Source organism: Sciurus carolinensis, chromosome 3 (assembly GCF_902686445.1).
Source record: "Sciurus carolinensis chromosome 3, mSciCar1.2, whole genome shotgun sequence".
In the NCBI taxonomy this organism is placed as follows: Eukaryota; Metazoa; Chordata; class Mammalia; order Rodentia; family Sciuridae; genus Sciurus; species Sciurus carolinensis.
In genome coordinates, this window is record NC_062215.1 from 57,309,287 (window position 1) to 57,336,762 (window position 27,476).

The following is a 27,476-nucleotide window of genomic DNA, read 5'->3' on the forward strand; positions in this document are numbered from 1 at the left end:
GCTTCCTCTTTGCTTTGCATCAGAAATGAACCCTCCTTTCTCACTCAGAGAAGGCTATGCAAACCATGCATGTGAGGATCCTCAGTGATGGGCAAAGAAAGGGCTCACTGGGAGAGGGAAGCAAAGCTGTAGTTCAACTTTTTGGCTTGGGGCACAAGTAAGTGATCTGGAACTCAAGACAGAATTCAGGTCTGGGTCCTAGATTCATTCCCATTATTGGCCATAGGCCACCTATGGTCTGTAAAAGAGAACTTGGATTCAAGTTCTTGGATCCCCTTCTGGTCTAAAACGGATTCTTTTAAAAAACCCAAATCTGATCACATCACTACTAAAACTTCTAAAACATTCCCCCCAGTTACTCTTAGTATCAGGTAAACTGCCCAAGGCACTCCATGATCTGGTCCAGGTCTACCTCAGGGCTTCTTCTCTATCTCCAGAGATAGGTCATTACTCTTTCCTGTAAGAAGCCCCTTTCCCACTCTTTACTTGGTTGACATTCAACCTCTGGGTCTCAAATATAAGATTATTTCCTTAAAAGGAGGGTTCCTTGATGATTCCCAATCTGAGCTAGTTTTGGGGGTTCTATGTATGCTCTTCATAGCATTTACCTATTTAAATATTTGTGGAATTAGGTAATGCTAATCTCCCTAGTTAGACTATAAGTTCCACAAGCAACACAACATGTCTGTTACTGAAACTCTATTACAATATTTATTTCTCAATTAGACATATATTTCAAAGATAATTTTCCTGACAAGAATGAATCATGGATTAGCACATAGGCAGAGGCGTTTATACCCTCAAAAGCTCAGAGTTTAGCTGACATGTCCAATCTATTTAATCCTCACAAGACGTATTCTTTAAAAAAAGCCAGAATTTTTTCTTATGGGAAAGACAACTAGCTGTGACTAGGTGAAATTGAACTGAGATGACTCCATTCATACCTGGAAGTAGTGGTTAGTTGGAGGGAATGCTGGGCTGTGAAAAAATACACTCAGCCAATTCTACAAAAGTAAATTAAGAGAACTGCATCTGAATTCTGCCTCTGCCTCTTTCTAGCTGAGCCTCCTCTGGCAGAGGGATTTAACCTCTCTGAGCCTGTTTCTCATTAACAGGATTAACAGTGACATCTCCACAGAGTTAATGCTAGAATTAAATGAGATAAAAAATGTAAAAAGGGCTGGGGAGATAGCTCAGTCGGTAGAGTGCTTGCCTTGCATGCACAAGGCCCTGGGTTCAATCCTCAGCACCAAAAAAAAAAAAAAAAAAAAAAAAAAAAAAGTGTAAAAAGTACGAGGCACAATGCCTGGCATGTAAGAAGAAAATAAATACATTGTTATCAGTTTTCAGGATGTAAACAGAAAGTTGTCCTCTTATTTAAGCCCTAGAAGCCCCTTTCTGGAATGCCTACATGTAAGCAGGGATATTACAGACTATGGTCCCATGACTGCTCTCCAGGAGTCAAATTTTGGTAAACTATACATTAAGACAGGAAAGCACTTCACAAAGTGTCTCACACTTCATTTAATCTGAAGAATATTACAGGCTCTCTGTCTTCAGATATAAATTATTTATAACGTTACAGAACAAGCAGCGAATTCAACAATTTAAAAACTAAGTAAGTCTACACGGTGTTAATTCCTGGCAACAGTCTTCCCAATCTGATGTTTTAGAAAAGTCATCCCTGCCCTCATTTCAGTAGACGTGCACCATGCCATAGAGGAATGTCCAGAACAGGACGTAGGTGAAGAGGCCTCCGATAAGGCCTCCTGTAAAGAGAGGTCTTCGTGACTTAAAGTATTTGTTCCATCTCCTTCCCGCCTTGAGAATTAGAAGCAGGGAGAGCAGGATGGAGGCAAGCAGGTAGAAGATGAAGCCGTAGAGGCCGGTGAGGCCGAGGATGCCGGCCGTGGCCCCCGACAGCGCTGACACTGAGGTCCGGCAGTAATCCAGGACGGCAGCGTTGCCCCGCACAGCTGCCTCGCTGATGAACGGCGGCCCTTCCCGCTTGGCCACCACCGCGGCCATCGCACCCGCCGGGGCTCGGCCTCTGCTTTCTCGAGGAACAACGCAGAGCTGCGGAGAAAACCAAGTTACGAGAGTCGCCTGAAGCTTGGCAAGTTGGGTTCACACCGCCCCCTCCCCCTGGGGCTTCCGAGACCCGGCATCACTCGTGAGTCTCAGACCTTCAAAAGACTCTGAGAAGGCTGAGGGCCCGGGCTGGCGGCACGTCTGCATCCCCCGGCCAGGTTTGCGCAATTACCTGGAATGCTGCGGCGAACACAAGTCACTCAGCGTTGCCTCAGACAGGTCGGGGTAGAGATCGCCGCGGCGCCATCTTGTGCAGGAGACTGCTGGGAGGGCTGAGGGTGCGCATGCGCACACACCTCGCCCCGCCTTCACGCACCTGCGCTTTGGTCACGCTCCGCCCTCTGCCCCGCTTCTCTACGTACGCACCGGGACTTCCGAAAGTCGAACAGCGCTCGGGTGGGTAATTGGCTGGAGGTTTGTTAAGTATTCATGAGGGGGCGGGCCAAGGAGGGCTGCCTTTGTTAACCAGAGAGGGCGCGGCCGCTGGCATTCTCACTGCGGGCTTCACTCTGCTGTACTTCGTTGCTGGATCCGGGTCGAGATGTCTTACATCCCGGGCCAGCCGGTCACCGCCGTGGTGGTGAGTGCGCTCGCGCGGGCTCCTTGTCTTAGCTTGCCCCCATTTTGCAGAGCGATAAACTGACATCCAAACAGGGTGACAAAAAGCATCGAACCCCGGGCTCCTGCAAACAGGAGGCCGGAGCTTGGGCCCTCGTTTAGCTGGAGCGGTGCTGCAACCTCCCACGGCCAAGAAACATGGCTGGAACCCTAGAGCCTCCCGATAACCTAGGTAGAGGTCAAATCTTGTGCACTGCTGCCGTCAGGGGCGGAGAGAACCTAGTAGTAGGAAGACCTCGGTCAGGTCCCCGGGTCTGGGAAAGCGCCCCAGTCGGGCCTCCCTGTCCCCAACTGGGCAGCCGCCGACCTCGACGTCCATGAGTCGCAGCCTCTGGAATGAGGAAGCGCTTCCTCTGCTCCAGCTGGCTCCGCCGCCTCCCAGCGGAGGGAGACTTGGTGGGTGGGGCTGGCCAGTATGCTGTAGCAGCCCCTTCCCCTTCCCGTCCAGCCTCGCTTTTGGGACCCACCCACCGCCCTGTCCAGAGCGAAAACTCATACAACAGGCTTAGCCCTTCTCTGAACTTTCCCTGATTCCCCAGTCCTTGGGGCAAAGTCCAGGTCCTTCACCTGATACTGGAGGCCTGAGGAGACCCTTTGGGCTCAGCCCAGGCCTCTGGCCACCTCATTGCCTTATCTTGGGTGCTGGGTGCTATTAGAATAGGCAAAAAGAGAAAGGGAGGCTGGACACTAGCGTCCCAGCTGATTGGAGCCTGGTACAGGTGGGGAAAAAATCCCAGAGAGAAGTCTGGTCATGCCCAGCCTCAGGAAAGGACCCACATCTCCCACCCAGCTCCCCAGAGGTTTCAGAAAATGGGAAGAACTGCCTGGGCGGCAGGCAAGAGGTTAAGTAAAAGTTCCACCCCTTGAGTCATAGGGACTGGAGGTGGTATCTCAGATGGGTGTGCTGGACAGCTTCTGCAGTTAGGAGGGTGGGGCAAAGGAACCACTGATAAAGATAGCATGTGAGGGTGAACTTGGAGCAGCAACTCAGACCTGGCCTGCAGGACCAGCTGACCAATGTCCTAGTTTCACCCTGCATTAGTCTGACTTTTCCAGTCAGTGACACGGTTCTGTCTTTTTTCTGAGCTTGGGGGTGGGTCAGAGGAGGCCTGGAGGAACTCTCACTTTTAGGCGTGAGGACCCAGGTCAGTGGGCCTCAGGGATCATGTTTCCTGCTCCTCTTCCCTCATATCATGTCTGGCCGCAGGTTCTTCCTCAAATTGGGGGACTACAATTGTCCAATTCTAACATCAGGAGCATGCCTGAACATGGTGGATGGTGTTTAGCCTCTCCTGCTATGTTTTGAGTTGGGGAGGAGATACTGGAAGCTTCTTTCCAGTCCTGCTATCCCCAATATACTTAACTTTTTGAGTTATAGCCATTTTGGCCCCTCCTCTGTCCATATGGAGCAAAGGCTCCATAGGTCTGGACACCTGTGTGGGTGGCTCTTGGCACTCAAACTTCATCTGCTTCTCCCCCTAGATTCCCATCTGAATGATAGTTGTGTTCAGTCAGGTTAAATGACTGGGTGCCCGACCCCTCTCTCCAGTGAACAGCCCCCAAGTTCATGGATCTCAGTTTCCAAGTAGCTCATGTCCTCTGGCCTTCATCCCCACTCACCCAGTTCAAGCCATTCATTCTCCTACTGCTGACCTAAGTGGCCATTCTAGCATAAAATGTGATCATGCCTTGCCCTACTCCCTAGATTCTTTGTGCTGCAGTAGGTTCAGAATCAAGGTCAGGTGGCCACACTACTCATCACCTCCTCAGGGCCTGGTGCACAACACCTTTGACTGTTGGGACAGAAGGGGTTTAGAGCACATGTTGACCAAAGCTGGGGAAGCAGGGAAAGACAGGGCAGACAGCTGAGTGGATGAGTCCATGTGGCCAAGTTTTAAGTTCTAACTCCTTAGCCTCCCGGGCTGGTGACCAGCTAGATTCCTGTTGATGGCTTTGGGTCCCACCCCTCAGCATAGCTCTCAGCTGACCCAGCAGCCTGAGGTGGCTGCTGCTGCAGACTCAGACAAGATTCATTCTCTACTCACCCCAACTCACTTTTTTTTTTCTTTCCTTTGCCAGCAAAGAGTTGAAATTCACAAGTTGCGTCAAGGTGAGAACTTAATCTTGGGCTTCAGCATTGGAGGTGGAATTGACCAGGATCCCTCTCAAAATCCCTTCTCAGAAGACAAGACAGACAAGGTGAGAGGGAACTAGGATCCTGGGACCTTTCCATGGGGCATAGAGACCTGAGATGGTGGGACTTTGCTTCCTGGGCCTGCGTGGAAGGAGCAGATCTTTTTGTCAGACCCATCAGATATAATACGGTGGGAAAAGGAGGGGTTGGGATGGGGAGTGGGCCTCTCAGCTGTATGAAGTCCTGCTTAGACAGCCCAAAAGCAGGAGGTGGTCATCAGCAGGGGCTGGAGCATCCCTGGGGCAGCCATGCTTTTCCCTGGCTGTCCTGGCACAGTCTGCACTGGTGGAGTGTGCTGGGGAAGGCTGGGTCCAAGGACAGGAATGGCTGGGAGTATGCTATGCTGGGCTCTGCCCTGTGGATAAGAGGCAAGTCCAGTGACTACTAGTCTTGACCTGGGCTCCCTCTTTCAGGGCATTTATGTCACACGTGTATCTGAAGGAGGTCCTGCTGAAATTGCTGGGCTGCAGATTGGAGACAAGATCATGCAGGTAACAGGTGACCCAGAGGAGGAGAGACTAAGGTTTGGACCAAGGGGGCTGAAGCACTTGGGGTTGTGGGGAAGACTGGCCCAGCCTTCCTGCAGAGAGGGACTCACCAAAGCCAGTTGGAAGCCATGCTGGTGTTGCCCATAGAGGAAGGCTCTTCTTTGTATCTCAGCTCCAGTGCTTGGCATCTCCACATTTGGGGATATTGGCCTGGGGCCTGCTTGGGTGACCTAGGTACTCCGAAGCCCTCTGCTTACTGATCCCAGAGGGCAAGGAACTGAGGTGGGTTGTTTTCTCTCCCTGGGCCAGGTGAATGGCTGGGACATGACCATGGTCACACACGACCAGGCCCGGAAACGGCTCACCAAGCGTTCAGAGGAGGTGGTGCGCCTGCTGGTGACGCGGCAGTCGCTGCAGAAGGCCGTGCAGCAGTCCATGCTGTCCTAGCAGCCCGCCTGCGGTCCTTACCTCGCGCCTGTCTGCCTATTTGTACAGCGATACCATTTCCACGCTCTGTTCGCTCTTCCGTCCTGGCTTCTGCTGCATGCTGGGCCCCAGCTCAGAAGGGTGACAGCTGATCCCAGAGGCCTGAGCCAGCCCTTCTTCCCTTCCCACTCCAGTCTAAGGATCTGGGACCAGGTCTCTCCCTGGGATACTGAGGATTGGAAACAAGGGCCTGGAGCTGAGTGGTAGCCAGTCTGCAGTGACCACAGGCTCAGCCCACTGACTGTGCTGCCTGGCTTCAGCAGTGCCCAGGCAAGCAGAAAACACTTTCCGAGAGCTGCCAAAGCTGGGAAATGCCAGTTGGGACTGGCTTTCCCTGATTTGCCCCAGCTGCAGGGCTTCGCCCTGCCCTCCTGTGTCACTTTCACAGTGCCCATGCCACATACTCTCCACCCCATACTGCCCAGCAGGGGGCTAGATCCCCACACTGCTGGAGGCACTATGAAGGTTCATCTGGATGACAACTGGTAGCCTCTCATTCACCCTTACTCCCCCAAGGGGTGCTGGCCTCCCCAGGGTTTAACGACTTACAGGATTTAGCTGAGGTTCAGCTGACATTTCAGGGCAGCTCTCAGGATTGCCATTTTCCTCTATGTCCTTGGATTTAACTTTTGTATTTTTTTAATCACAACTTTTATACACAGCGTTTTTATCTTACTGTTTGGAGATGCCAGTTGTAGTTTTGAATCTAGCTTACTAATTCACATCTGGGAGCAACTACTCTTAGCACGTGAATAGCCTTACTTTGGTTACCATGGAAACGGGGTAGTATGATGCTGTCCCACACCCAACATCTCATGTCCAATAAAGAACGCTGGAATTCATGAGAGATCCTTGCTGAGGTGTGGGGTAGAGATATTTACTGGGACAGATGCTTTGGTTTTAAGGATTGGTAGCCTGCCTCTCATTATTCTGAGATAAAGCCCAACTCTTCTCAGGCCCACCTGCCTGGAAAAGGGTGTGGCTGGTGTTGTCTTAGAAGCCTTAGTGGGAGCTGAGGATATAGCTCAGTGGTAAAGTGCTTCCTGATACAGGGGAAGCATTCAATCCCTAGTACCATGATGGGTGGTAGGTGTGGGGAGCTTCAGTGGAAACACCTGTACCTGGCAAAGGCCACATCTGTATGTCTGGGTGTACCTTCACTGCAATTAAGGTGGGAAACCTGGGGTGTCTCTTGAGTGTCACTGTGAAGCTAAGTTACACAAGGGAAGTTGGGGCAAGTTGTGGGTACTTCAGTGTAACCTCGCTTCAGTTCGCACCCGAGAGGGGCCTCTTGGGCACTCTGGGGTTCATGGGAAAAGCACCCACCTCTGAGACTTGAGAGAGTACTCTGAGCCACAAACAGGGACATAATCCTGGATGTTCCCAAGAGTCGAGAGCTGGCCAGGTAGTAAAGCAGTGAGCATCTAGTCCTCTGCCTACCAGCTTTGGGAAGGTGCTGCCACTTCTGGATCCACCTTGTACTGCCAAATCAGATTTGTAAAGAAAAGTCCAAAATTTGAAATCTCCCATTTTTAAAGTGCAGTACCCAATGACATATTTTATAAAAATCACTGGGTGACCCAAATAAAACAGGTCTGTAATCATGGTTGGGCTACATTTTCTGCTCTAAGGAAACAAGACCTTAAATTCCTTGAATCCATTATAGCTGGACAGAATAATCTGGAAAATAAGACCCTCATTTCTCTGCTTCCAGTGTAGTCATGCCCTTAAAAACCTTTTCTAACCCTTGTCCACATCTGCAGCTTGCACATGCTGGTGGTATACCTTAGTGCTGGCATACGAGGTAACCATGAGACACACCTACCTGGCCCTGAGTGGGCAGGTGTCTTGCACTACCCAAGAGGACATACCCAATGAAGCGCAGGATAAGCACACAGCCACCTTGGGTCAGTGAACTCCGTGGCCCTACACCCTTCTTTACACGATAAGGCCATCTCCCTAAGACCCCAGGGCTTAGCTCTAAAGGCCAGCATAGCAGCAGCCTTCTGCATCTAGCAAATGCGTGGAGTATGCAGAAAGGAAACAAGCCAGTTTTAATTAAGGATATAGACACCATGAAAATAAAACAAAAAGGATATAGGCCCCTCACATTGGCCTTGTAGTAAAAAAGTATGGACAGGCAAACTCAAGGCACATCCTGGGACCCTCCCTACCTGCCCTAGGAAGGATAACAGGCTGGGGTGGAAGGGAAGGAGGTTTGAAATCGAGATTACACCCACAAGCATTGTGTGAGATGGTATCAAGTATTTTGAGGTAAAAAAAACTGGAGCATCTTGGGAAGGGGTCTGGGAAAAGAGGGATGGGGGCCTGCTCTCCCCTCCATGGGAAATTAATTTGCTTACCACTTGGCAGGTCAGACAGGCCTCTAAGGCACAGGCTGGTAGAGTATGTCCTGTTGTACAAGTGCTGGGTTAGGAGCAGTGTGGGTGTTCAGAAGGGGCCCCATCTGACTCTCAAAAAGTGGAGGTAGGAGAGAGGGCAAAAGAAAGTAGGTCACTTCCAAAATATTCCTTCAAAAAAATGTGAATGGAGTTAGTGTGATATCTGACTTTCTATGATACAGGTCCAGAGGGCACTGGGCATCAATTCTTTTCAGAATTGATCTGGCAGGCATCTCAAGGCTCAGAAATCCTCTTCACCAGGCTCTGGCCAGGGCCATCTGTTACTGTTGTTGTGGAAACTGAGTTATGTAGAATGAGAGTCTTGGAGGCCTTCAGAGAAAGAACCCCAAGGCCCAACCCCCAAATCCTTGCCCCTCCACCACCAGCACCTTTGAGTCCATTGGCCACAGCACCTGGCTACTTGGTCTCTGGGAACACAGCAGTGGCAGCAAAGTGCCCTTGGCTCTCCTGGCTGCAAGGTCAGCCCTTCCAGGTGCTCCCAGAAACACTGGTTGTTTGGGGAAAGGCCTTCAGCTGCAAGCTCTGCACCCAGTTCCACCTGAGACGATTGTCAGGACCTGTGCGTGCTGCCTGAAGCCTTAAAGAAAAAAGATGGAGCATCAAGATGCAGGAGGGTCAGATGCCTGGCCCATGAGGCCTGGGGGGTGGGGACTGAGACTTCTGGGGAGGCTGGGAGGGACCGCCTGAGGTCTGGCTTTCAGTCTTGGAGCAGAGTCAGGTATCTGTCCCAGAGAGAATTGGATGAAGGCAGGCTGGTTGAGTTTAAGGCATTGGCCTGAGGAAGAGAGCACTTCTCTGTCGCACATTGAACCAGCCCAGCACACCAACCTCTTCTCTGGTCTTTGCTGGGTGCAGCCTTCCCCACCAGAGCCCAGGGTCTTGGTCATTTACACAAGGTCTCTGGGTGCTAGTTCAGCTGGTCGTACCCTGGTTTCTTTCTGTACAAACAGAAGTGCTGAACGAAGAAGACAACATCAAAGAAGATGGAGAAGACGCCAAGTCCAAACTTTGTTGGGTCTCCGAAGATCAATGTCCATTGGTCTGTTAATAATCAAAGGGACAGAATCTAGTTTTAGGTTGGCAGTTCCTGTGGCAGCTGGAACATGTTGGGTTGCAGGGGGTCCCCATCTGCCCAGGAAACCGCAAATCCTTTAGCTGCACAGCCCCTGGGCAAGTCTGTCCTTGTAGGCTGGGATAAGCTTGGAATCCCAGGCTGCTAGGCTTGGGTGTAACTCTGGCTCTGGGGCGGGGTGGGGGGGTGAGGGAGGAGCGGTTCCAGGAAGCCCAGTCCTACCCTATGCCTATACTCACTAGGTGGGGGCAGCTTGTTGGCTGACTCACCGTTATTGTAGGACTGGAGGAACATCTGGAGGAGGCTAAAGCTGCCCCCTATGAAGTCCAGGAGCACATTGCCAATGCTCCAGCCTGCAGTACTTTTGTAGTAAAAGTTCATGTAGGCCTGGGTCAGACAGACAGATGGAGGGCTGTGAGGGGGCTGGATGGCTGCGCCTTGTGTTTGCCACTCCAAACAAGGGTGGCTTTGATTCCTCCCACTTATATGCCCGTGCCTTGGAACATGGTGACCTTTAGTCTGACAAGCCTCAGCCAAAGGAACAGTCTGGGTGGTCCCGGGGTCTCATCTGCAGGCAGGGCAAGCAAAGTCCTTCCTGTCACTTGAGCACCTCCCAATTCCAATGGAGAGAGGGAGGGGAGAGAAGCTGCTGCCTTCTCTACTCCTTCCCATGGATAAAGCCCTATCCTGGTTTTCCAGCAACTCTGATCTTCTTCCCAACTCTAATGAAGCTGTCCCTGTACTCAGCCTGGACCCCATGTTGTGCTTGCTGGCAGCTTGGCTTCCTGGTGTGGAATACCTGCTCTATCATCAGAGTTGTTACTTTGGAGAAGTTACTGAGTTCTCCTTGCCTTAGTTTCCCCATCTGTATAGTGAAAATAACTCTCACCTGAGCCCTGGGTGGGCTCCCTGGCCTCATCTTCAGCATCCTAAGTCTAGTGGGGTCTGTTTGGACATTCCCCTCTTCCTCCTGCCTTGGCTCCACAGTCTTCCTCCAAACCCATGGTGCCCTCTGGGCTTCCTGACTGGTACCACATGGGAGGGAGGTCTTGGCTTCTTGGTTGTCCTCTCCCAGTCAGGGCTCATCCTTGTCTTCTACCCTCATCCATACTTGCTGTTACCTCTGCAGTCCCAGATGCTCCTAAATGTCTCCCATTGGGGCTCCTGCCTCCCAGGACTCACCAGCTTCTACTGAGGTTTTCCACCCTAGTTTCCCTGACCTGGCAAAAGCTGCCCATGGGAGCAGGGCCTCTCACGCTACCAGCCATATGACAATGGAGTACCTGTGGAAAATACTTGACCAGTGTGACAGCGAGCTTGATATAGGAGAAACAGAAGAGAAACTGCAGCCATGTGGTTGCCCCAGCTGCAGCCACAATCATGGTGATGAAGGCGAAGAGCCACAAGAGTACCAGGAAGCCGATGGCGGGCTGGGAAACACGCTGACTGCCTCGCTGAGGATGACATGGAGAGGATGGGGCTATAGATGGGGGCACAGGGGCTGCTGCAGGATCTCAGGAGGGGATGGCCATGAAGGAGGGGTGCAGAGTGGGCTGAGGCTGAAGGGGAGAGAGCTGGAGGTGGGAGTCTGGCATTGACATAGCCTGTGTGACGGAGGTCTACACTGGGGCTATGTCCAGGGAAAGGTGGGATGGGGGACAGATACCAAAGATCTTCAGGCTCCTTCTGGGACATGGAACAGGTTGACACTGGGTTGGGATGAGGTCCCAGGCTGCCAGGGTGTGGGATCCCATCCCCAGCACCAACTTCACCTTTTTGCTATCAGGATCTCCTGTTCAGTCCATCTGGTACTCTCCAGTTTCTATGTACTTTTTGTTTCTGCTTTGTAGAGCTAGGTGCCTCTGAGCTCATTCCAAAGGAGTGATGGGTGTTAAGGATGTAAACTCCAACACTGGAGGCCCAACACCTCATCCCAACCCAGGTTTTGACTCGCTCCCTGCCTAGGTGGAACCTGAGTCCTCTGAAATCTGCCTTGAGCCCAGCCTTTCTCTAGACACGGCCCAAAAGTGTGCCTTCTTCACCAAAGTTTTACAGCCAAGGGTAAGAAAACTGAGAAGGTTCGTGAAGATGGGGGCCCCACAGCCCCTCTGTGGGCCTTGAATAGTATGTGAAGGGAACTCCCAAAGGAGGTGGCACACCTCAGGGAAGTGAAAATAAAGCTGCCACCTCAGGGGTTTTGGTGCCCTTTCCTGCTGAGACCCCTAGACTCCAATGGCCTTCCAGCAAGGCCAATCCTAGGCTCCTCCTAACCTCTGGGGAGCCGGCTGTCCGGCTGGCAACCCAAGCTCCAGCCATACCCATCTGTTCACGCTTCCTCTCAAATGTCCCTTGGCCTCCAAAATTCTGTCCCCTCATGGAGAATGGCACTCCCATCTTCCCCTTTAATAACACAGGAACTTCACTCACCCTTGAACCATAGTAAGAATCATTTCCCCATCACCCTCCCTCTCCTTCCTCCCTGGCTTTACTCTGCCTTCTGTTTTCCCTGCTCTACACAATTCTCAGCTTGCTGGCTTGTCACTGCCTCTCTCTGTGTCCCTCATTGCAGAATTTGGAGCCCTGAGGGCTTGAACTCATGGGGTATTCTCTGTGCCCAGCATAGGGCTTGGCCCATTACTCAGACCTGGGAAGTAGATGCTGAATGAATGAATATGTTTCCTTTCTGAAGATTCTGTATCTCTGGTTCAGTGGCAGGTGGCATGTGGGTGGGTTGGGACAGATGTTGGCTGGGGTAGCTCCTTGTGGGCCTGGCTGCCAAGCCTTATCCCTCACCTCATACAGGCAGCACTGCATGATGACAATCAGGGTGAGGGCGACCGCATGTAGGCTGAAGAAGACATCATTACTGTCTACAGGGTTCACGCCATTGGGATATTTGAGGAGAAACTGCTCCTGTTGAGGGTGGGGAGAAACTGGGAGGTGAGAGGCAGGAGGCCAGCAAGCAGCTTGGGTGGACTAGGGGCAGGGAGCAGGCAGCATCGTACCTTGATGTAGGGCACCCACAGGAGGCCAATGTTGAACACGCTGTAGGCCACGAAGCCCATCAGGTTCAGGGCTACAAAGTCGAAGCTCAGACCAATGACGCTGCCAAGGGCAGAGGGATGCAGAAGGGCAGGGGTAAGACCTGGGAGGGGACAGAGCTCCGGGCACATGGGGAAGGAGGGCTCAACCCTGTCTTGAGGAGAGCACTATCCTTTGGTCCTTTTCCACATCACAGTCAATGTTACTCAAGCCCTGCCCTCTTAGGTGCTGGTTTCCTTCCTCCTTTGCTCCTGAGATATCTCCTTTTTCCTCCAGCCCTGGCTCCTACAGGAAGGCCTGGAGGCCTCCTGCGAGGCAGTCCTGTCCTTCCTGGCTCTCTGCTAAGAGGCCAACATGGCAAGGTTGACTACAGCAGAGCTTGTGTCCTTGCTACATGATGATGTACCCCCAGGGCTGAAGGATGGATGACTTGACACCTCAGTCTTCTAGGGCTCAGGAGGTTTGGGTGGGCTTTCCCCCTATCAGGCCCATTCTTTACTTAGCTGAGAAGCTCAATGTTGTCCCTTCCACAGGGAGGGGCAACCTGGCTAGGGACCAATGCCCAGCACTGGAGAGAGCTTTCCCATCAGGACCACTTTCTTGAGAGAGCAGGCAGAGAAGAGGGAAGAGTGGGAAGCAGCACCATCTGCAGCCTCATGGGAATGCCCATTCTCATGGCCCCACAGGCCTGTAGGCAAATCTCAGAGGGTTACCTCTTCCGCCTCCAGTTCTTGATCACCTGAGGGTAGAAGGAGATGGACCAGGCCACAAAGTAGATCCACCCAATCACCTGGTTTATGATGCTAACAATGTTGCTGTGGATCACCAAGAAGCGTATTCTTGGGCTAGAAAGGGATTTGGGAATTGATGAGCTAAGGCTGGGCTTTTGAAGAAAGGTCCCATACCCCATGCACAGCATAGCCTCCCTTCCCTCAAGGCCCATGTGGAGAGGGAGGAGGCCAGCCTACCTGGTCTCATTGGAATGATTTCCATGCAGATAAACAGTCACTTGTCCAACATTTTGAGAAGTCACATAAAAAGAGGAATTTGTCACTCCAGGCGGCACTACAACCTGTTAGGAAGACTAAATATGATCTGAGGCAACATGTAGTTAGTTAGGGCCCCAACAAGTGTCTGCTCCAGACTACAAATGAGAGAATGAGGAGAGGGTTCACCATAGGTTCCTATCTTCAAAGAGCTTGCCAACAAAAGGCAGAAATGTTGAGCCAGACAACCACCTCAACCCCCCTATATTTCTGTGGTAGACTTTCTGAGCAGAACTATGGCCTGGTCCTCAGGGCCTTCCCTGGCTGAACTCTGAGGGAGGATGGATGGCTCTCTTTCTCTCACTACTCATGTTATTTAAGCTGATTTCAGTCTACTTATCTATAAATGGAATAACACAAGTGACTATCTTACAGGGTTGCTGTGAATGACATGATGTCCATAAAGTTTCCAGTACAAAGCCTGACACATGGCAAGCAGTGAGTGCTTCCCTTCATGGCTATACTATGACAGTTGTGTTACATGTATTTCTATCATTATTAGACTCCTCAAGATCCACAACAGGATATCTGCCCCATCCCCAGCCTGGCTGCCAAGTGAACCAAAACAAGAGGTGCATACACCAAATGCTTGGCAAGGAGTATGTTCTAAACCACATTTCTGGCTAATATTTATCAAAAGTGCTGCTCCAAGAAAGTGGACTGGAGGTCTGCCTGTAACATCTGCTCTCAATCTTTCCTTCCCAGGGCAGCAGGGAGCAAGGTGATGGTATCTTTACTGAACCAAACTGTCTCCCCTGTCCTCAATCTGTTCCCTGGGTGATACCCTTGGTCCTCCCTCAACTCATATTGCTGGTCCCATGGAGTTGTAGCTCATTATCTGGTAATGGCTCCTTTGAGGCACAGTCTTTTTGGTTTTAGCACCAGAAACCAGGGGACTTTAGCAGAACAATGGAAATGGTATGAGTGGCCGCTGCAAAGCCTGGAGTCCCATTTCTGGTCTGTGCCTCACAAGCCAAATCTTGATGATACGCACCACTCTCAGCTCTTTTATTTTCGTGTTATTTCATTTGCAATGCTGTTTGTATATTTGTAAGTGGTCATTAAATCCCTTTGGAACTAGACAGGGAGAAATTGGTGAATCAGAAATTGACCAAAACAAGACAGAATGAAATGATTAGGATCACTGCTTTTACTGAGTGCCTTCTACATGCCAGGTCCAATCCCAGACACTTTATACTTGCTACTGGTGCTTTTAATTCTCAGTTTGGTCAAATCGTACATTATAAATGAAGATCTTGGGCTGTGTCCTGATGAAGAACTTTACTAGAGGCTCACAGACCAGGTTCCTAAACAACCCAACTACCAGGTTCTAATCAGTGGCTTCCAATGTCACAGGTAGGGGACAGGAGTGGTTAGAACTGAATGGGGAGGGGCCAGTGAGGCATAAGCCTGAAAAAGTGCCTTCAAGTATCCAAGAAGGCCATCTTATATAAATGATTTGTTTGACTCCCACTGTTATTTTTTCTTAATAAAGTGAATTGCACACACGTGCTGAAAAGTTTACATATCACAGCTGAATGAAATGTCTACAGACTGAATGCATCCAGCTCCCAGATCAAGAAATGAACATTTCCAACACCTCAGAAGCCCTTTCCCACCCCCTTTGGTCTTCTGACTCCAAAGGTAACCACTGACACTGACAACAAAGAGTCACTTTGTTAGTACTTTATATAAGGAATCTGACAGCCCAGGATTTTTGTGTCAGGCTTCTTTAGTTTGACACTGTTTGGCTTCCATTTACTTTTAAATGGAAGTTACTTAGATGTGTGCCCTAAACTAAGCAATCATCATCTGTTCCTCCCAGAGTATACATGTGATCTGTGGACCAAGAGGGCTGCTCAGACCTGTGCTGGAACCAGCTGCTCTCCTTGCACTGCTTGCTGGCCCTGGACCAGGAAACTGTGACAAATAGCACAGGCTAATGCCTTACAGTGCTCACCAGGGGATAAGGGTCCCCTTTAAAGGGATACTCTAAAGCCTCTCTCTCAACAGTGCTGCATTTGCCAGATCATAGATTCTCTAACTCCTGAGATCGATCATGTTTCACTACTGTTTGCATGCTGGAGCTTACAGTTGATTTCCAGTCCACCTCCACAAGCCACCTGCCCCCACACCCCACCCCTGCATGTGCCTCAGGGCCTTCTGTCCTGGCCCTGCATCCCTCCCAAGCCTTGTGAAGGTATGACTGACAAATGAAAATGGAACATATATACAATGTTCAGAGTGATATTTATACACACACATATATATGGCAAAGAGATTAAATCAAACTAATTAACATATCCAGCATACTTTTTGTTGTTATTGTGGTACTGAGGATTGATCTAGGGGTGCTCTACCACTGAACCACATCCCCAGCCTTTTTATTTATTTTGAGACAGGGTCTCACTAGTTTCCCAGGCAGGCCTTGAACTTGTGATCCTCCTGCCTCAGCCTCCAGAGTAGCTTGGATTATAGGCATGTGCCACTACACCCAGCACTCATCTTTTTTTTTATGGTATAATCTTTTATTTTATTTTTTTTAATGGTGTGAACATTTAAAATCTCTTAGCAGTGTTCCATCACAGCCATGAGTCCCTTTATAATGGGGTTTGCTCTGATTTAACATATCATTAGGCGATTTTATAATTATGTGAACATCACAGAATGGATATACACAAACTGAGATGGTTAACCTGTCTCTATGCAGTATAATCTTATGGGACTGCTGTCCTTTATGGGTCCTTTGTTGATCAAAAGGTTATTTGGTGCATGATTATATATAATACCTTAATATTAACTACAGTCATGAAAGATCTCCAGAAGTTATTCATCATAACTTTGAATGCATTCATCTTGTCTTTTTTTAAAAATTAATTTATTTTTAAACCCTTATTTCTCCTGAGTTGCTGCCTCCCTATTCTTTATTTTTTGGTACCAGGGGTATTCAATCCCTAAGCCACATCCCCAGTGCTTTTTATTTTTTATTTTCAGACAGTGTCTCACCAAGCTGGTTAGGACCTCACTAAGTTGCTGCGGCTGGCTTTGAATTCCTTATCCTCCTGCCTCAGGCTCCATAGCTTCTGGGATTATAGTCATGAACCACCATGTTCAGCTTGCTGCCTCCTACTCTTATCTAGTTGAGTGGCAACTGGCTTACATCCTTGGTAAGAAGGAAGCAAGGTATATACAAATAGATAAATGCATAAAACTCTGAATAATTATTACTATTATACCAGACAGCCTCTGATACTGGGTTTTACAAATGATATCCATCCAGTACTGTCTCAAAGAGAACTTCATAAATTTTAACGTGGACCCCAATCATCTTGCTAACATGTACACTTTGAATCAGTAAATCTGGGATAGGGCCTGAGAGTCTTTGTTTCTAAAAAGTTATTATTATTTTTGTGGTGTTGGGGATTGAACCCAGGACCCCAGCATGCTAGACATATACTCTACCACTGAGTATACCTCTAGCAACTGAAGGATTTTTTCCTTCCTGCCTCCCTCCATCCCCCTCTCTCTTCTTTCTTCCCTCCCTCCCTCCCTTCCTTCCTCTGAGCCACATCCCCAGTCCTTTTTATTTTTTATTTTGAGATAGGGTCTCATTAAATTGCTTAGGGCCTTGCTAAATTGCTGAGGCTGGCTTCCTGAGTGGTTAGGATTACAGGTGTGTGCCACTGTGCCTGGCACAATGGAAAGACTTTTAAACAAGGCCAGTGCTGCTGGTTCATGAATGCTCTTGAGTAGCAAGGCCTTAGAAAACTATCTTAAGAACTTATTCTCAGAACCATTTTTGCCTCTGGCTTCTTACTGTTTCCTTCTTCATCAAAGTTATGCAGCATAAAATACTTATCCCCAAAGAGATCAATGAAACCAAAATCACAGATTTTTGGAATGACGGAACTGGGACAGTCTGGGTGACCCATTGCCACAAGCTCTTAATTACAACATGTTTTTTTACATAGCATTTCCCTCCCATTAGTTAAATTTGTTACTTACTTCATCAGGGAGTTCAAGGATAGTAACATTTTTTGAACGAAATGTGATTTCAAAGGTGATCACCAAGGTTGTATTTAATGGATACCTGTGGAGGACAAGAGTCTGATTATTGCTGAGTAATAAGACACTACAAAATCTCAACCAACCCTCTGGATTTTGCACCAGGTCTTACTTTCTTAAGTAATCAGGAAGAAGAAATGCTATGTGCTCAACCCTGAGGGGTATAGAGGTGGAATCCCTGCTTAGGTGTCCTCTATCTTTACCAGGAAACTAGAAGTCCCTTCAGGGTAGGATGAGAACATGAGAAGGTAGCAAACTGAATGCAAATGATATGGGAGGCATCTGGAGATTGATAGGATTGCGGATCCCTGTGGCAGTGGGAAAGGCTTCCCAGAGAGGGTCAGGTCTGAGCAGGATTTGGTGAGAAAGTCAGAATTTTACTGAAGAAAATAAGGGCCTTCTGGGAGCAGCCCATGGGGACCTCAAATCGGGGTGTAGAGACTCAGAGTTAATTTAGAGAACAGCCAGAAGCCACTCAGGGATTCTGGAGGAGGTGAGTTGTCGTAAAAGGATGACTTGGGAGATCTGCAAGGTGTGGACATGAAGTAATGTTAGGAATTGGAAATGGAATGGCAGGGCTGTGAGGGAGCCTGGGAGCCAGACCTCCCAGAAAAGGTGAGGAGTAAGGAGAAAAGGACAGGGTTCCAGATCTTCACCTCAGGACATCCTCAGAGCTGGGTGCATGAGCAAGGTGAAGTAGCTAAGGGCACTAATGGAGAGGGGGGTTCTCTGGCATAGTCTGGACTAGGTCAAAACCACTGCCTAAACTTGAAGGGGTCAGCAAGTAGAAGTCTCAGACAAAGGCCAAGCATGAGCATTGCAGGAGTGGGATTATGCCATGCAGTCACTTCTGCTTTTGGAAGAGACCTCAGCAGTGCCAATCAGTAGCTCAGTTCCTTGCCCCTTGACCTTCAGGGCTCTCCTGAAGTATTTAGTCTTGGAAAGGGTCTTGAAGTCTGGCATCATTTGCTTGTCACTCTAGGGCTCTCCACACTGGAAGAAAAGGCTTGTGTCTCTGAGGAGAAGCACCCCTTCTTCTTTCTCCTAGTGGGAGCAAGGATCCAGTTTGGGGGTCCAACTGTGGGATCCTGCTCTGCAGCCCAAGGCTAGTACCACTGTTGTTTCTATGGCTTGTCCTCCAGCTAAGAGACAAGAGCGTCACATCTGAAATATGAATAGACGGACCTAAGAGCCAGCCCTGCTTCAACTGTAGGGCCCAGAGGACAGAACTGGGCCTGACAACTTACCCCAGGGTGACACTGACATTGGTTGAACTGCCATTTTCCAGTTTCACAACGGGCGGCACGGTGAGGCTGATATTTGATTCTGGAAGAAGCCAAGTCATCAGGTCAGAGTGCTTAGGCCCATGAGAAGAAACAGGCATAAGGGCCCCTGACAGCTGTCTTACTCACAATCCTACTTTCTAAGTAAAGAGAGGGAGGTGCTGGAGGTTCCACGAGGGGACTGGATACATGGGCCTCATTATTCTCTTTCCCCATCTGCTGCTAGAGACATAGACAGAAGTTGACATAGGCCAGAGCAGGAAATGCTGGAGCTTCCTCCCCCACCTCCCTCTACTGACAGGCTCTGAGGGCCTGAGGCTGAGTTACTTGGAGACAATCTGAGAACCATGGAGCCCCAAAATTACCACAAAGGAATTCAAGCCACCATCTGAGATTGCAAATGGTGAATGGGACCACCACTTCAGAAGGATAACACAGGGGTCTCTTCTTTATAAGGTTATCTGGTCCTGAAGAAGTGGTATAGCCCCCCTCTCTGCAGTCTCAGAGATGCATGGGCCCAGCTACCATGGTTCTAAAGAATGCTTTTAGAATCCCTTACTGACTCAGCTCAAACCGTGCATGGATCCCCCTCCTGAAACTGATGATATGGTAGCGACTGGAGAACAGTGAAAGAAACATATTTTTCACCATAAAGGATTTCTTCTTGGCATTAAGATGTTAACTCAGGATAGGTTAACTAAGGTAGACAAATAAGTGCTTCCAGAATGAGGGAGGAAGCTGGTTTGGGTGTTAAAAAAAGACATCTTGGGAAGATTAATAGTGGTAGAGCATGTGATTAGCATGCAGAAGACCCTGGGTTTGAGCCCCAATGCCAAAAAAATCATCTTGGGAGGTCAACTACCTTAGGGTATCCTGGTCTCAGAATGTGACCAAACTTGCCTCTTTGAGCTCTTCCTGTATTCTCTGGGCAGCCCACCTCCTCATCCCTACCCTTATCTCCACTCCAGGTGTGCTCAAAGCATTATGCCATAACATCCTCATCTCACCTTTCCTGTGGGGTTCTGCACAGTCTAGAGTATGATTATGAATCTAAATTGGGATGGGAAATGGCACCCAAACTGGGAGCAGGTGCTCAACTCTGATGAAGATGGTTCTTGTAGGGGTAGAGGCTGCAAGCAGGACCCAGGTCTCCTCTACCCAGACTCCTTAAAGGTAGATGATGAAGCCTGGGATCTGAAATTTTAATTCAGCCAACTTTGTTGATTCTCCTTCCCAATACTCCTACCTAGAAGTTCCTCTTCCCCTGATGGGACACCTCCAGGGAGAGTCACCTCATCTTCTCCAAGGTGCTCAGCTAACCTGAAACTCGCATTTCTGGGTCCAGCTCTGCTACCTGGTGCCTCTCTAAGTCACATCTGAGATGACTTCTCTCTCTTAGCCCTTCATGTGGGAATGTGGATAGAGACTGTCTCTAGTCTGCAAGTGCCCCAGCTGAAGCTCCCACTGTCTGTGGTCTACAGTACCCTCTTGCCTGGCTGGCTCCCTCAGAACAGGATGTCCCCATGGCAGTCCGTGGAGAGGCTAAGCTGCTCATAGTACCTTGGTCCCTCTCTTAACTATAGTCTCATAATCTGGAGGCAGTTTGGTGACTCTGTCCCACTTTTTGTTTTCATTCTCACTGCTCTGACATCATTTCAATTTTGCTATATGTGCTGCAGAAGGGAGCATCACTGCTTTGATCTCGATCTGAGGTTTAGTTCTGTTCTTGCAAGCTGGAATGGTGCAGTTCATTTGACCGAGAACTGAGGATCACACCAGCAAGTTCCAGAATAAGCCACTGCTCAGGACAGGGGTACTAAAAGTGATGCCAGGCAGCCACCCATACCTCTGGGTATCTAGGGCTCTTTTGGAACAGTGGTTAGAGTGAGTGGGAGCCCCACATGGCCTTTGGTCTTCCACAGACTTTGCATATAAAAGGAGGAGGTTGTGAACTCTCAAGGAACCAGATCAGAGAATGTTTATGTCCCCCTCACTCAGCACCACAGAAGACAGCAGCATTCAGCACTCTCAAATCACACAGTCCACTCTGGCTCTGACTCTTCCTAGCTATGTGATCAGGGGTATGGTACTGAACCTTTCTGAGCCTCCATTTCCTCATCTATAAAATGGGGGAAAAATAACAAGACCTATCTCACAGGGTCACTGTGAAAATAAAAGGTAGTAATGTTTGTAATATGCTTTCCACATGACCTGCATACTAAATAATTATTGACTACTATCATCACCATCATTTTATAATTGTAAGACATTTTTAGCCCAAGATAGGAGGCAACCAGGAAGCTGGGACCATATCCTGGAAAAGCCTCTAGACACCATATCAGAATTACCAAAGGAGTCACAGTGAGGTCACCTCAGTTTTCCCTAATCAGGGTCTGATTTTTTTAAAACCTAATACCAGCACCTCTCCTGCTCTGCAACTTACTCCATGCCAGCCACTTTGCTATATTTTTAATTCCCATTTTGTAATTATTACAACAAGGAGTAGGCATTTAATTTAATTTATTTATATATTTAATTTTGGTACTAGGGATTTAACCCAGGGGCACTTTACCACAGAGCTACAACCCTAGCTCTTTTATTTTGAGGTAGGGTCTCACTAAGTTGCTGAAGTTGGCCTCCAACTTGGTATCCTTCTGTCTGTGTCTCCCAAGTTGTTGGGATTACAGGCATGAGTCACGGTGCCTAGCTTGTTTATTTTATTATTTATTTATTTATTTATTTATTCATTTTGGTGGTGCTGGGGAATTGAACCCCATCATTTATTTTTAAATTAAATTATTTATGTGTTGATTTTGTGGTGTTGGGGATTGAACCCAGGACCTCATGCATACTAGGCAAGCACTCTACCACTAAGCTGTATTGACAGCCAGGGGTAGGCATTTTTAAAAAATTCCTACTTTAGATATGAATAAGCTAAAAATTCCAAGAAGGAAGGTGTCTTGTCTGCACAGCTTAAAAGTGGTGGGGGCAGGAGTCAAACCTGGGATGATCTGATCCAAAGCCCAGATTCTTGCTGTTAGGTTGCACTGCCTTAGATTCCACCTGAAGAAGTCAGAGATAAAAACTCTGGAGGTCACTCATCTCATCTATAGTCCTATGATCACTCTCCAAAGCAGAGAAGAGGGCACAGCAGAATCAGCTAGAAATCTAGTTCCAGTTGCTTAATTTTATGGTAACTCCCACTACTCTTTCATAAGGACATTCAGGAAAGGAGCCAAAGTCAAATAATGGAGCAGAGATCCTAGCACAGTATCAGCTTTGTTTCATTCTAGCTCTGTGAATTTGGGGACGCCTTCTACTTTGTCTTGGCCTCAGTTTCCCCTCTGCATAACTGGAGTAGTAGAAGCTGAATTTTTTGTTTTTTCTTAGCTAGGGAATTATTAGCATTACTAAAAGGAGGTTCACTATACATGCACACTCCAGCCTTAATTCCAGAAAGCCATTCTCCCAACAGGGCTAGTGGGAGGCTCTGGCATCCCTACTGATGATCAGAGGGACACTGACTTTCTCACAAATTAATTATCAACAAGGTGTGACTGCAAACTAACACAACTGATATTTAACAAAGTCGATCAGATGACCACTCTTTCCTCAGAGACTAAGAGGCTAGATAATCGTAATGGTGCAACCATTATGGCTCTTAGGAAATATGTGTAGGATTGGTATGGTTTGTTTCAGTTCACTTCAAATCTTCAGTCAGGGATTTTTTTTTCCCATAGTGCTGGGAATTAAACCCAAGTCCTCACGCATGCTAGGCGAGCACTCCACCACTGAACTATGCACTCAGTTCCTTTAGTCAGGGATTTTAAGATGCATTTGCTTTTTAACAACAGCCAAACTACTGATCAAAATAATGGGAATGGCACCCCTGGAGTGCTAAACAGAGCTTTTCATCGGAAGGAATTTCAGAACTACTTTGCATGGTCGGAGAACAGCTAGAATGACACAGCGCTTGAAGGGGCCCTCCTATAAGGACATGCAAACCCTGATTCCAGCTGCTTCTATGTGCCCACCCCCCATCTCTGCTGGCTGCTGTTCCATGGTTCTCTGACCTTCTCTAAGGGTCAGGTTTTTGTATCTCACAAGGTAATGCCAGGCAGACTCTTCAGGTGTATCTGGAAGAATCAAGTACAACAAGGTGGCCATGTCATTTGCCCCCAGTGTCTCCCAGGACCCTTTACTCTCTTTGTGAGGTCCATAGGGCAGAAACATAAACCATTCTTTACAGATATCATCTCAGCTTGTTGGGGTTCCACAGTTTGACTTTGAGAACCACTTGTATAGTATCACTTTAAGAACCAACTATTGCCTTCAGTGACATGGAAAAGGGAACAGGGACCCTAGGGAAGAAGACCAGTTATTTGTGGAACTGTCTGGCTCTTTGTGAAACTCCCGGTCCCCAGAACAATGGTCACTTGCTGCAGGGAAGGCAGATGTACATTGCCTGGATAAGAGTAAACCTCTGGTGACAAAGAGGACAGGTTACTTGCTCTAGAGCTGTTTCTCTTTTTACAAAGTTGATGACTCATTTTTAAACTTACCACATTTCTGTACAAGCTTTAGGGGGAAAAGGATAAAAATAAGCAGCCAATTCCTTATCATGATCCTTGATTTCACAGAACTAGGAAGAAAAACAACAAGAGAAATTCATGTTAAGGTTGAATCAGCCCAGTTCCTGATAGATGATATGCCACCAGAATCATGGCATGGAATAACTCATAAAGGACTTTCACTTCACACTTCTGATTTCATGGGTTTTGCATCACAATCTCAGAGAAGGGGATCCTTCTTTCTTTGAATAAAGAGGACTTATCTTTCTTTGATACATGGGGAAATGGGCTCAGCAGCTAAGTGGGTTGTGTAAAGTCCCACCCTGAGGAAGTGAACACAGACTTGAATTTTTCTCTCTTCAACTGCTTTTTGCAACCTAGTTAACAGAAAGAAAGAATTCGGTTTTATTGTCATAGGGTTCTTGTCTGTACCCCCCCCCCCCAATAAAACCCCCAAGCCAAAAAACAGTTCCTCTCTCATTCCACAGACTGTCTTGAACACTTGGTCAGCAAAAGTCCTTCAGCCCCAAAGGCTGAGACTACGTAGAAAGGATTCCAGGAAAGACAGAAAGACAGTGACAGATACATTGATTAAAATGCTTAAAAATAAGATTGATAATCTATCTATTCTAACTGCCACATAGGATTTAAATGAGATGAGATGTAAAGCATGCATTCTCAATGGGGGCTACAATTGGATGTTGAAAAAAAAAAAAACAACTCTTAAGATATTGCAATGCTCTGTGGTCCTCCCAAGGACCAAAATATATAAACAAGTAGAGTTTATCAGCACAATTAAAAATCTGAAGATGGGAGTGAGTTGACAAGGCTCAACAGGTTGAGAAACAATGATGTAAAGTAATTACTACTGTTCCCTAGGGCACCTAGCAAGCTCTCACAATGCATAGATTGTCATTTTCCCCAATGTTATTGAAAAAGAAGGGTCCAGCTATCCTCTTTTCCTCCAGAATCCCAGAAGGCAGGGTGGGGGTTTCCTCTTGCTTACTGCCCCAGAATCTAGCACTGGGCAAATTAACAGGAATTCCTGGAACGGTCATCTCAGCGTCCGCCCTCCTCAAAGCGATCTACTCACTCTCCTACCCAGATTCAGGCGGCAACCGAGCAGGTGGCGGGAAAGGGGCTTGAACCACTCTAAGGTAGAGCCATCCACACCATCCCGACAGCCCAGCGTCTCAGGTTCCCTCACCACCACCCTAGCTTGCCCACCAACCTCAGGTCAGCCCTGTCAACTGGTGACAGGAGATGGAACCCAGGCGCTGTTGAGGGGGGCTGGATCCGCGGTAGGCTGCCCTGACGATTTGCCGTGCCAGTCTCTAGGCCTCAGGGTGTCCGCCTGGGAAATGGGAGGCTGCCCAGGTCCCGCCGACTCTCACCTCACAGAGAGCTTCCCAGGCTCCGGGGACCGCTCTCACCGTTCGCAACAATCTCGCGCCAGGTGCCGCTTTGGAACGTACCTGATTCCCCGGGCCACGCTGACTTTGTGTGAGGGCGGGCTAGCTGTCATCTGACTTGAGCCACCTGATTCATGGAGGCCAGACCTCGGCGCGAAGCGCTCTGGAGGTTGTAGTTTTTACTTCTCAACAGGCCAATGCTGGGCAGGGTTAAGGGGAAAGCGGAAGGCCTTGGCAGAGATAGGGGTCCGGAGTGAGGGAAAATCAAGCCATTTCTCTCGGAGCCTGCATGGTTTACAGGAGAACTCTGTTTCTTCAGTGAGCGAAGCTGGGACAACTATTCAGTCCCCGAACCTTTGCCCTAAAGGGCGGAACCCTCTAGGTCCGGTCTACTTCCGCTTATCCACCTATTGCTGGGTGCTTGCGCGAAGAGGGCGTGAGAGTCCGCCTTCCTCGACCAATGGGAAGAGAAAAGGCCGCCATGTTGAGTGTGGCTGTAAGACTGGCAGGGGAAGCCCCGCCCCGGCACCGCCCTCTCGGGCGGAGGGTGCGGAAAGAGACGCCTGGGTTTAGAGACTTGAGCCGCGCGGGTCATCGCTGCTATGGCTTCTCGGTGCGTTACACTCGGCATCGATTTGGGCACCACGTCGGTGAAGGCAGCCCTGTTGGAGGCCGCGCCGGGCCACCCATCCGGGTTCGTGGTACTGGCGAGCTGCGCGCGGGCTGCGCAGGCGGAGGCCGAGAGCGAGGTGGCCGGGCCCCAGGTGAGGCAGCGCCCTGGAGCCGCCGCCTCCAGAAGGCTCCTGACACCCCTCTTCTCCAAGAAGTCCTCCTTGGCAGCCGCCCCCTCCCTCAAAGAAGTCTCCCTGACTGTTCCAGCCTGGCTGACCTCCGCCTGACTCATCTGGGCCTCGCTGCCTGCTTCAGCTCTGCAGTTTCGTCTCAGGAGCTTTCCCACCTGCTGGCAACTACCTCCCCACTCTATGGCATTCTTTGGGGACCCTGCCCATGGCGCTGGATCCCCATGCTCTCTGTTCTCCACTTTCTGACCTGCGAGTAGTCGCTTTCCTGTGTATATGGAATGCCCACGGACTTCCCAGTTACTCTTGCTGCTCTGTGCTCCTCAACTCTGCCCTGTGCCCTCAAGGTCAGGAATCAGTTTGTTGCCTAGGGCAGAGTCTAGGTTTTCCTTTGAAAATCAGACCTACAGTTGATAGAAGCACCTGTGAATTACTCAAAACACTTGGTCAGCAATAGTCTCCCACCCCCAAAGACTGAGACATATGGAGAAAGACTTCAAAGCAGATAGACACTGAAAGATAAGTCTATTAAAATGTTTGTTTAAAAAGAATCAGCTTGATACTTATTCACTACAGCTAATGGCTTGTGGAAGTTACACGATAGAAACAGGACAATTTCAGGACAGTAGTTCTGTTGGGATATATGGGTGGGTTAAGAAAATGGACCTTGTTTAAGCTGGCCACAGTGACCCTTGCCTGTAATCCTAGTTAGTTACTCAGGAGGCCAACCTCAGAAACTTGGCCAGACCGTGTCTCAAAATAAAAATGGAATTGAAATAAGTGACCTCTTAGGTACCTTCCAACCAGAATCCTCGATTTTCTGAGCCAAGCCCCATCTCCAAGAGCTTTGTTTTTCATAAACTCTTGCTTGCCAATAACTGGACTCAGTTCCTTAGGGTTCAGAATCCACCTTGCTCTAAAGCATTTCAGAGGGTGAAATATTTCAGGGGTACTTTGCATTTTTATAGAGGCTTTCAAAACTAGCTTGTTTGGGGAAGCAGGGTGTTTTCATGGACTACAAAATGTAGGCCAAGTTGGCTCTGATCCTGTGGGGGTGGGCAGCAAAGCTGGGATTACAGAAGAGGGCTCAGACATGCCATTTCCTCTTGAAATATAGCCCCTTGTTGAAAATGTGTCCCTCTTCCCCCAGCATTCAGCAGGCTGTTCTCTGCTTATAAGCAAATACAGCATGTCATACCTACTCAATGAGGAGCTTGGGTGGAGGCCAGTAATAGCACCCTCCATATGTCTTCCACATGTGAGTTATGCTCTGGGAAAAACTGCATTGCTGGGATTTTGTCTATAGCAGGTTTTTCAACCATGGCATGTTGATATTTTGGGCTGAATAATTCTTTGTTTGGGGGACAGTCCTGTGCAGTGTAGAATGTTTAGCAGCATTCTGACCTCAACTCTCAAGATGCCAGTAGCACTTCTCCCTCTCATATATGACAACCAAAACTGTCTCCCTCTTGCCAATTGTCCGCAGGGAACCAAATCACCCCTGAGTGAGAACCACCAATCTATAGCAACATCTGATGGCTGTATATTTTTTGTGGGTACATTTTTTTCATGTTGGTACATATTTTCTTCCAGTAATGGGAATTGAACCCAGGGGTGCTCTACCACTGAGCTATACCCCCAACCCTTTTTATTTTTTTTATTTTGAGACAGGGTCTTACCAGGTTGCCTAGGCTATGGCCTCAAACTTGCAATCCTGTCTCAGCCTCCAGAGTTGCAAGGATTGCAGACACATACCACTGCCTGGCATGTCTATACTTTTTTATTCACATTAAGTATTGTGTGTAACAAAGTCAAACTTGGCAGCTGTGTGGTGAAGATCAGGATTTTAGGTATTAGTAATTTAAAACAAGTTTTTTTTTTTTTG

The 27,476-nt window shown here is 48.6% G+C and overlaps 4 protein-coding genes across 12 annotated transcripts in view; 2 read left to right on the forward strand and 2 right to left on the reverse strand.

Annotated features, from left to right (window-relative positions):
* Window positions 1–1,504: 1,504 nt before the first annotated feature.
* Window positions 1,505–2,417, reverse strand: Emc6 (ER membrane protein complex subunit 6). Its single transcript, XM_047546353.1, has 2 exons — window positions 2,264–2,417; window positions 1,505–2,076 (listed from the first exon to the last, which is right to left on the reverse strand). Exon 2 carries the CDS (start codon window positions 2,026–2,028, stop codon window positions 1,696–1,698), a length of 333 nt encoding a protein of 110 aa, XP_047402309.1. The 5' UTR covers window positions 2,029–2,076; window positions 2,264–2,417; the 3' UTR covers window positions 1,505–1,695.
* Window positions 2,418–2,516: 99 nt separating this feature from the next.
* Window positions 2,517–6,724, forward strand: Tax1bp3 (Tax1 binding protein 3). Its single transcript, XM_047546352.1, has 4 exons — window positions 2,517–2,671; window positions 4,789–4,908; window positions 5,317–5,394; window positions 5,701–6,724. Exons 1-4 carry the CDS (start codon window positions 2,633–2,635, stop codon window positions 5,836–5,838), a joined length of 375 nt encoding a protein of 124 aa, XP_047402308.1. The 5' UTR covers window positions 2,517–2,632; the 3' UTR covers window positions 5,839–6,724.
* On the reverse strand, window positions 2,652–25,168 carry Ctns (cystinosin, lysosomal cystine transporter). Of its 6 annotated transcripts, none has more exons than XM_047546346.1 (14): window positions 24,855–25,168; window positions 23,371–23,450; window positions 18,773–18,851; window positions 17,466–17,550; window positions 13,383–13,486; window positions 13,128–13,259; window positions 12,378–12,477; window positions 12,166–12,285; window positions 10,656–10,826; window positions 9,642–9,759; window positions 9,227–9,341; window positions 5,502–8,877; window positions 4,755–4,984; window positions 2,652–2,774 (listed from the first exon to the last, which is right to left on the reverse strand). In XM_047546346.1, exons 1-12 carry the CDS (start codon window positions 24,902–24,904, stop codon window positions 8,760–8,762), a joined length of 1,272 nt encoding a protein of 423 aa, XP_047402302.1. In that variant the 5' UTR covers window positions 24,905–25,168; the 3' UTR covers window positions 2,652–2,774; window positions 4,755–4,984; window positions 5,502–8,759. The 6 variants fall into 6 exon arrangements, with proteins under 6 accessions (XP_047402302.1, XP_047402306.1, XP_047402305.1 ...); XM_047546350.1 differs by adding an exon at window positions 24,611–24,733 and having other exon boundaries at window positions 4,755–8,877; XM_047546349.1 differs by lacking the exon at window positions 24,855–25,168 and adding exons at window positions 23,702–23,756; window positions 24,611–24,843 and having other exon boundaries at window positions 4,755–8,877.
* Window positions 25,169–25,326: 158 nt separating this feature from the next.
* The window catches only part of Shpk (sedoheptulokinase), a 29,361-nt gene continuing 27,211 nt past the window's right edge, over window positions 25,327–27,476 (forward strand). For 3 of the 4 annotated variants that reach the window (XM_047546341.1, XM_047546342.1, XM_047546344.1), the window contains exon 1: window positions 25,327–25,555. In XM_047546341.1, coding sequence (XP_047402297.1) covers window positions 25,394–25,555 — 162 coding nt within the window. In that variant the 5' untranslated portion in view covers window positions 25,327–25,393. Of the gene's footprint in view, window positions 25,939–27,476 lie in introns of all 4 variants that reach the window. The other variant, XM_047546343.1, reaches the window with a different exon arrangement.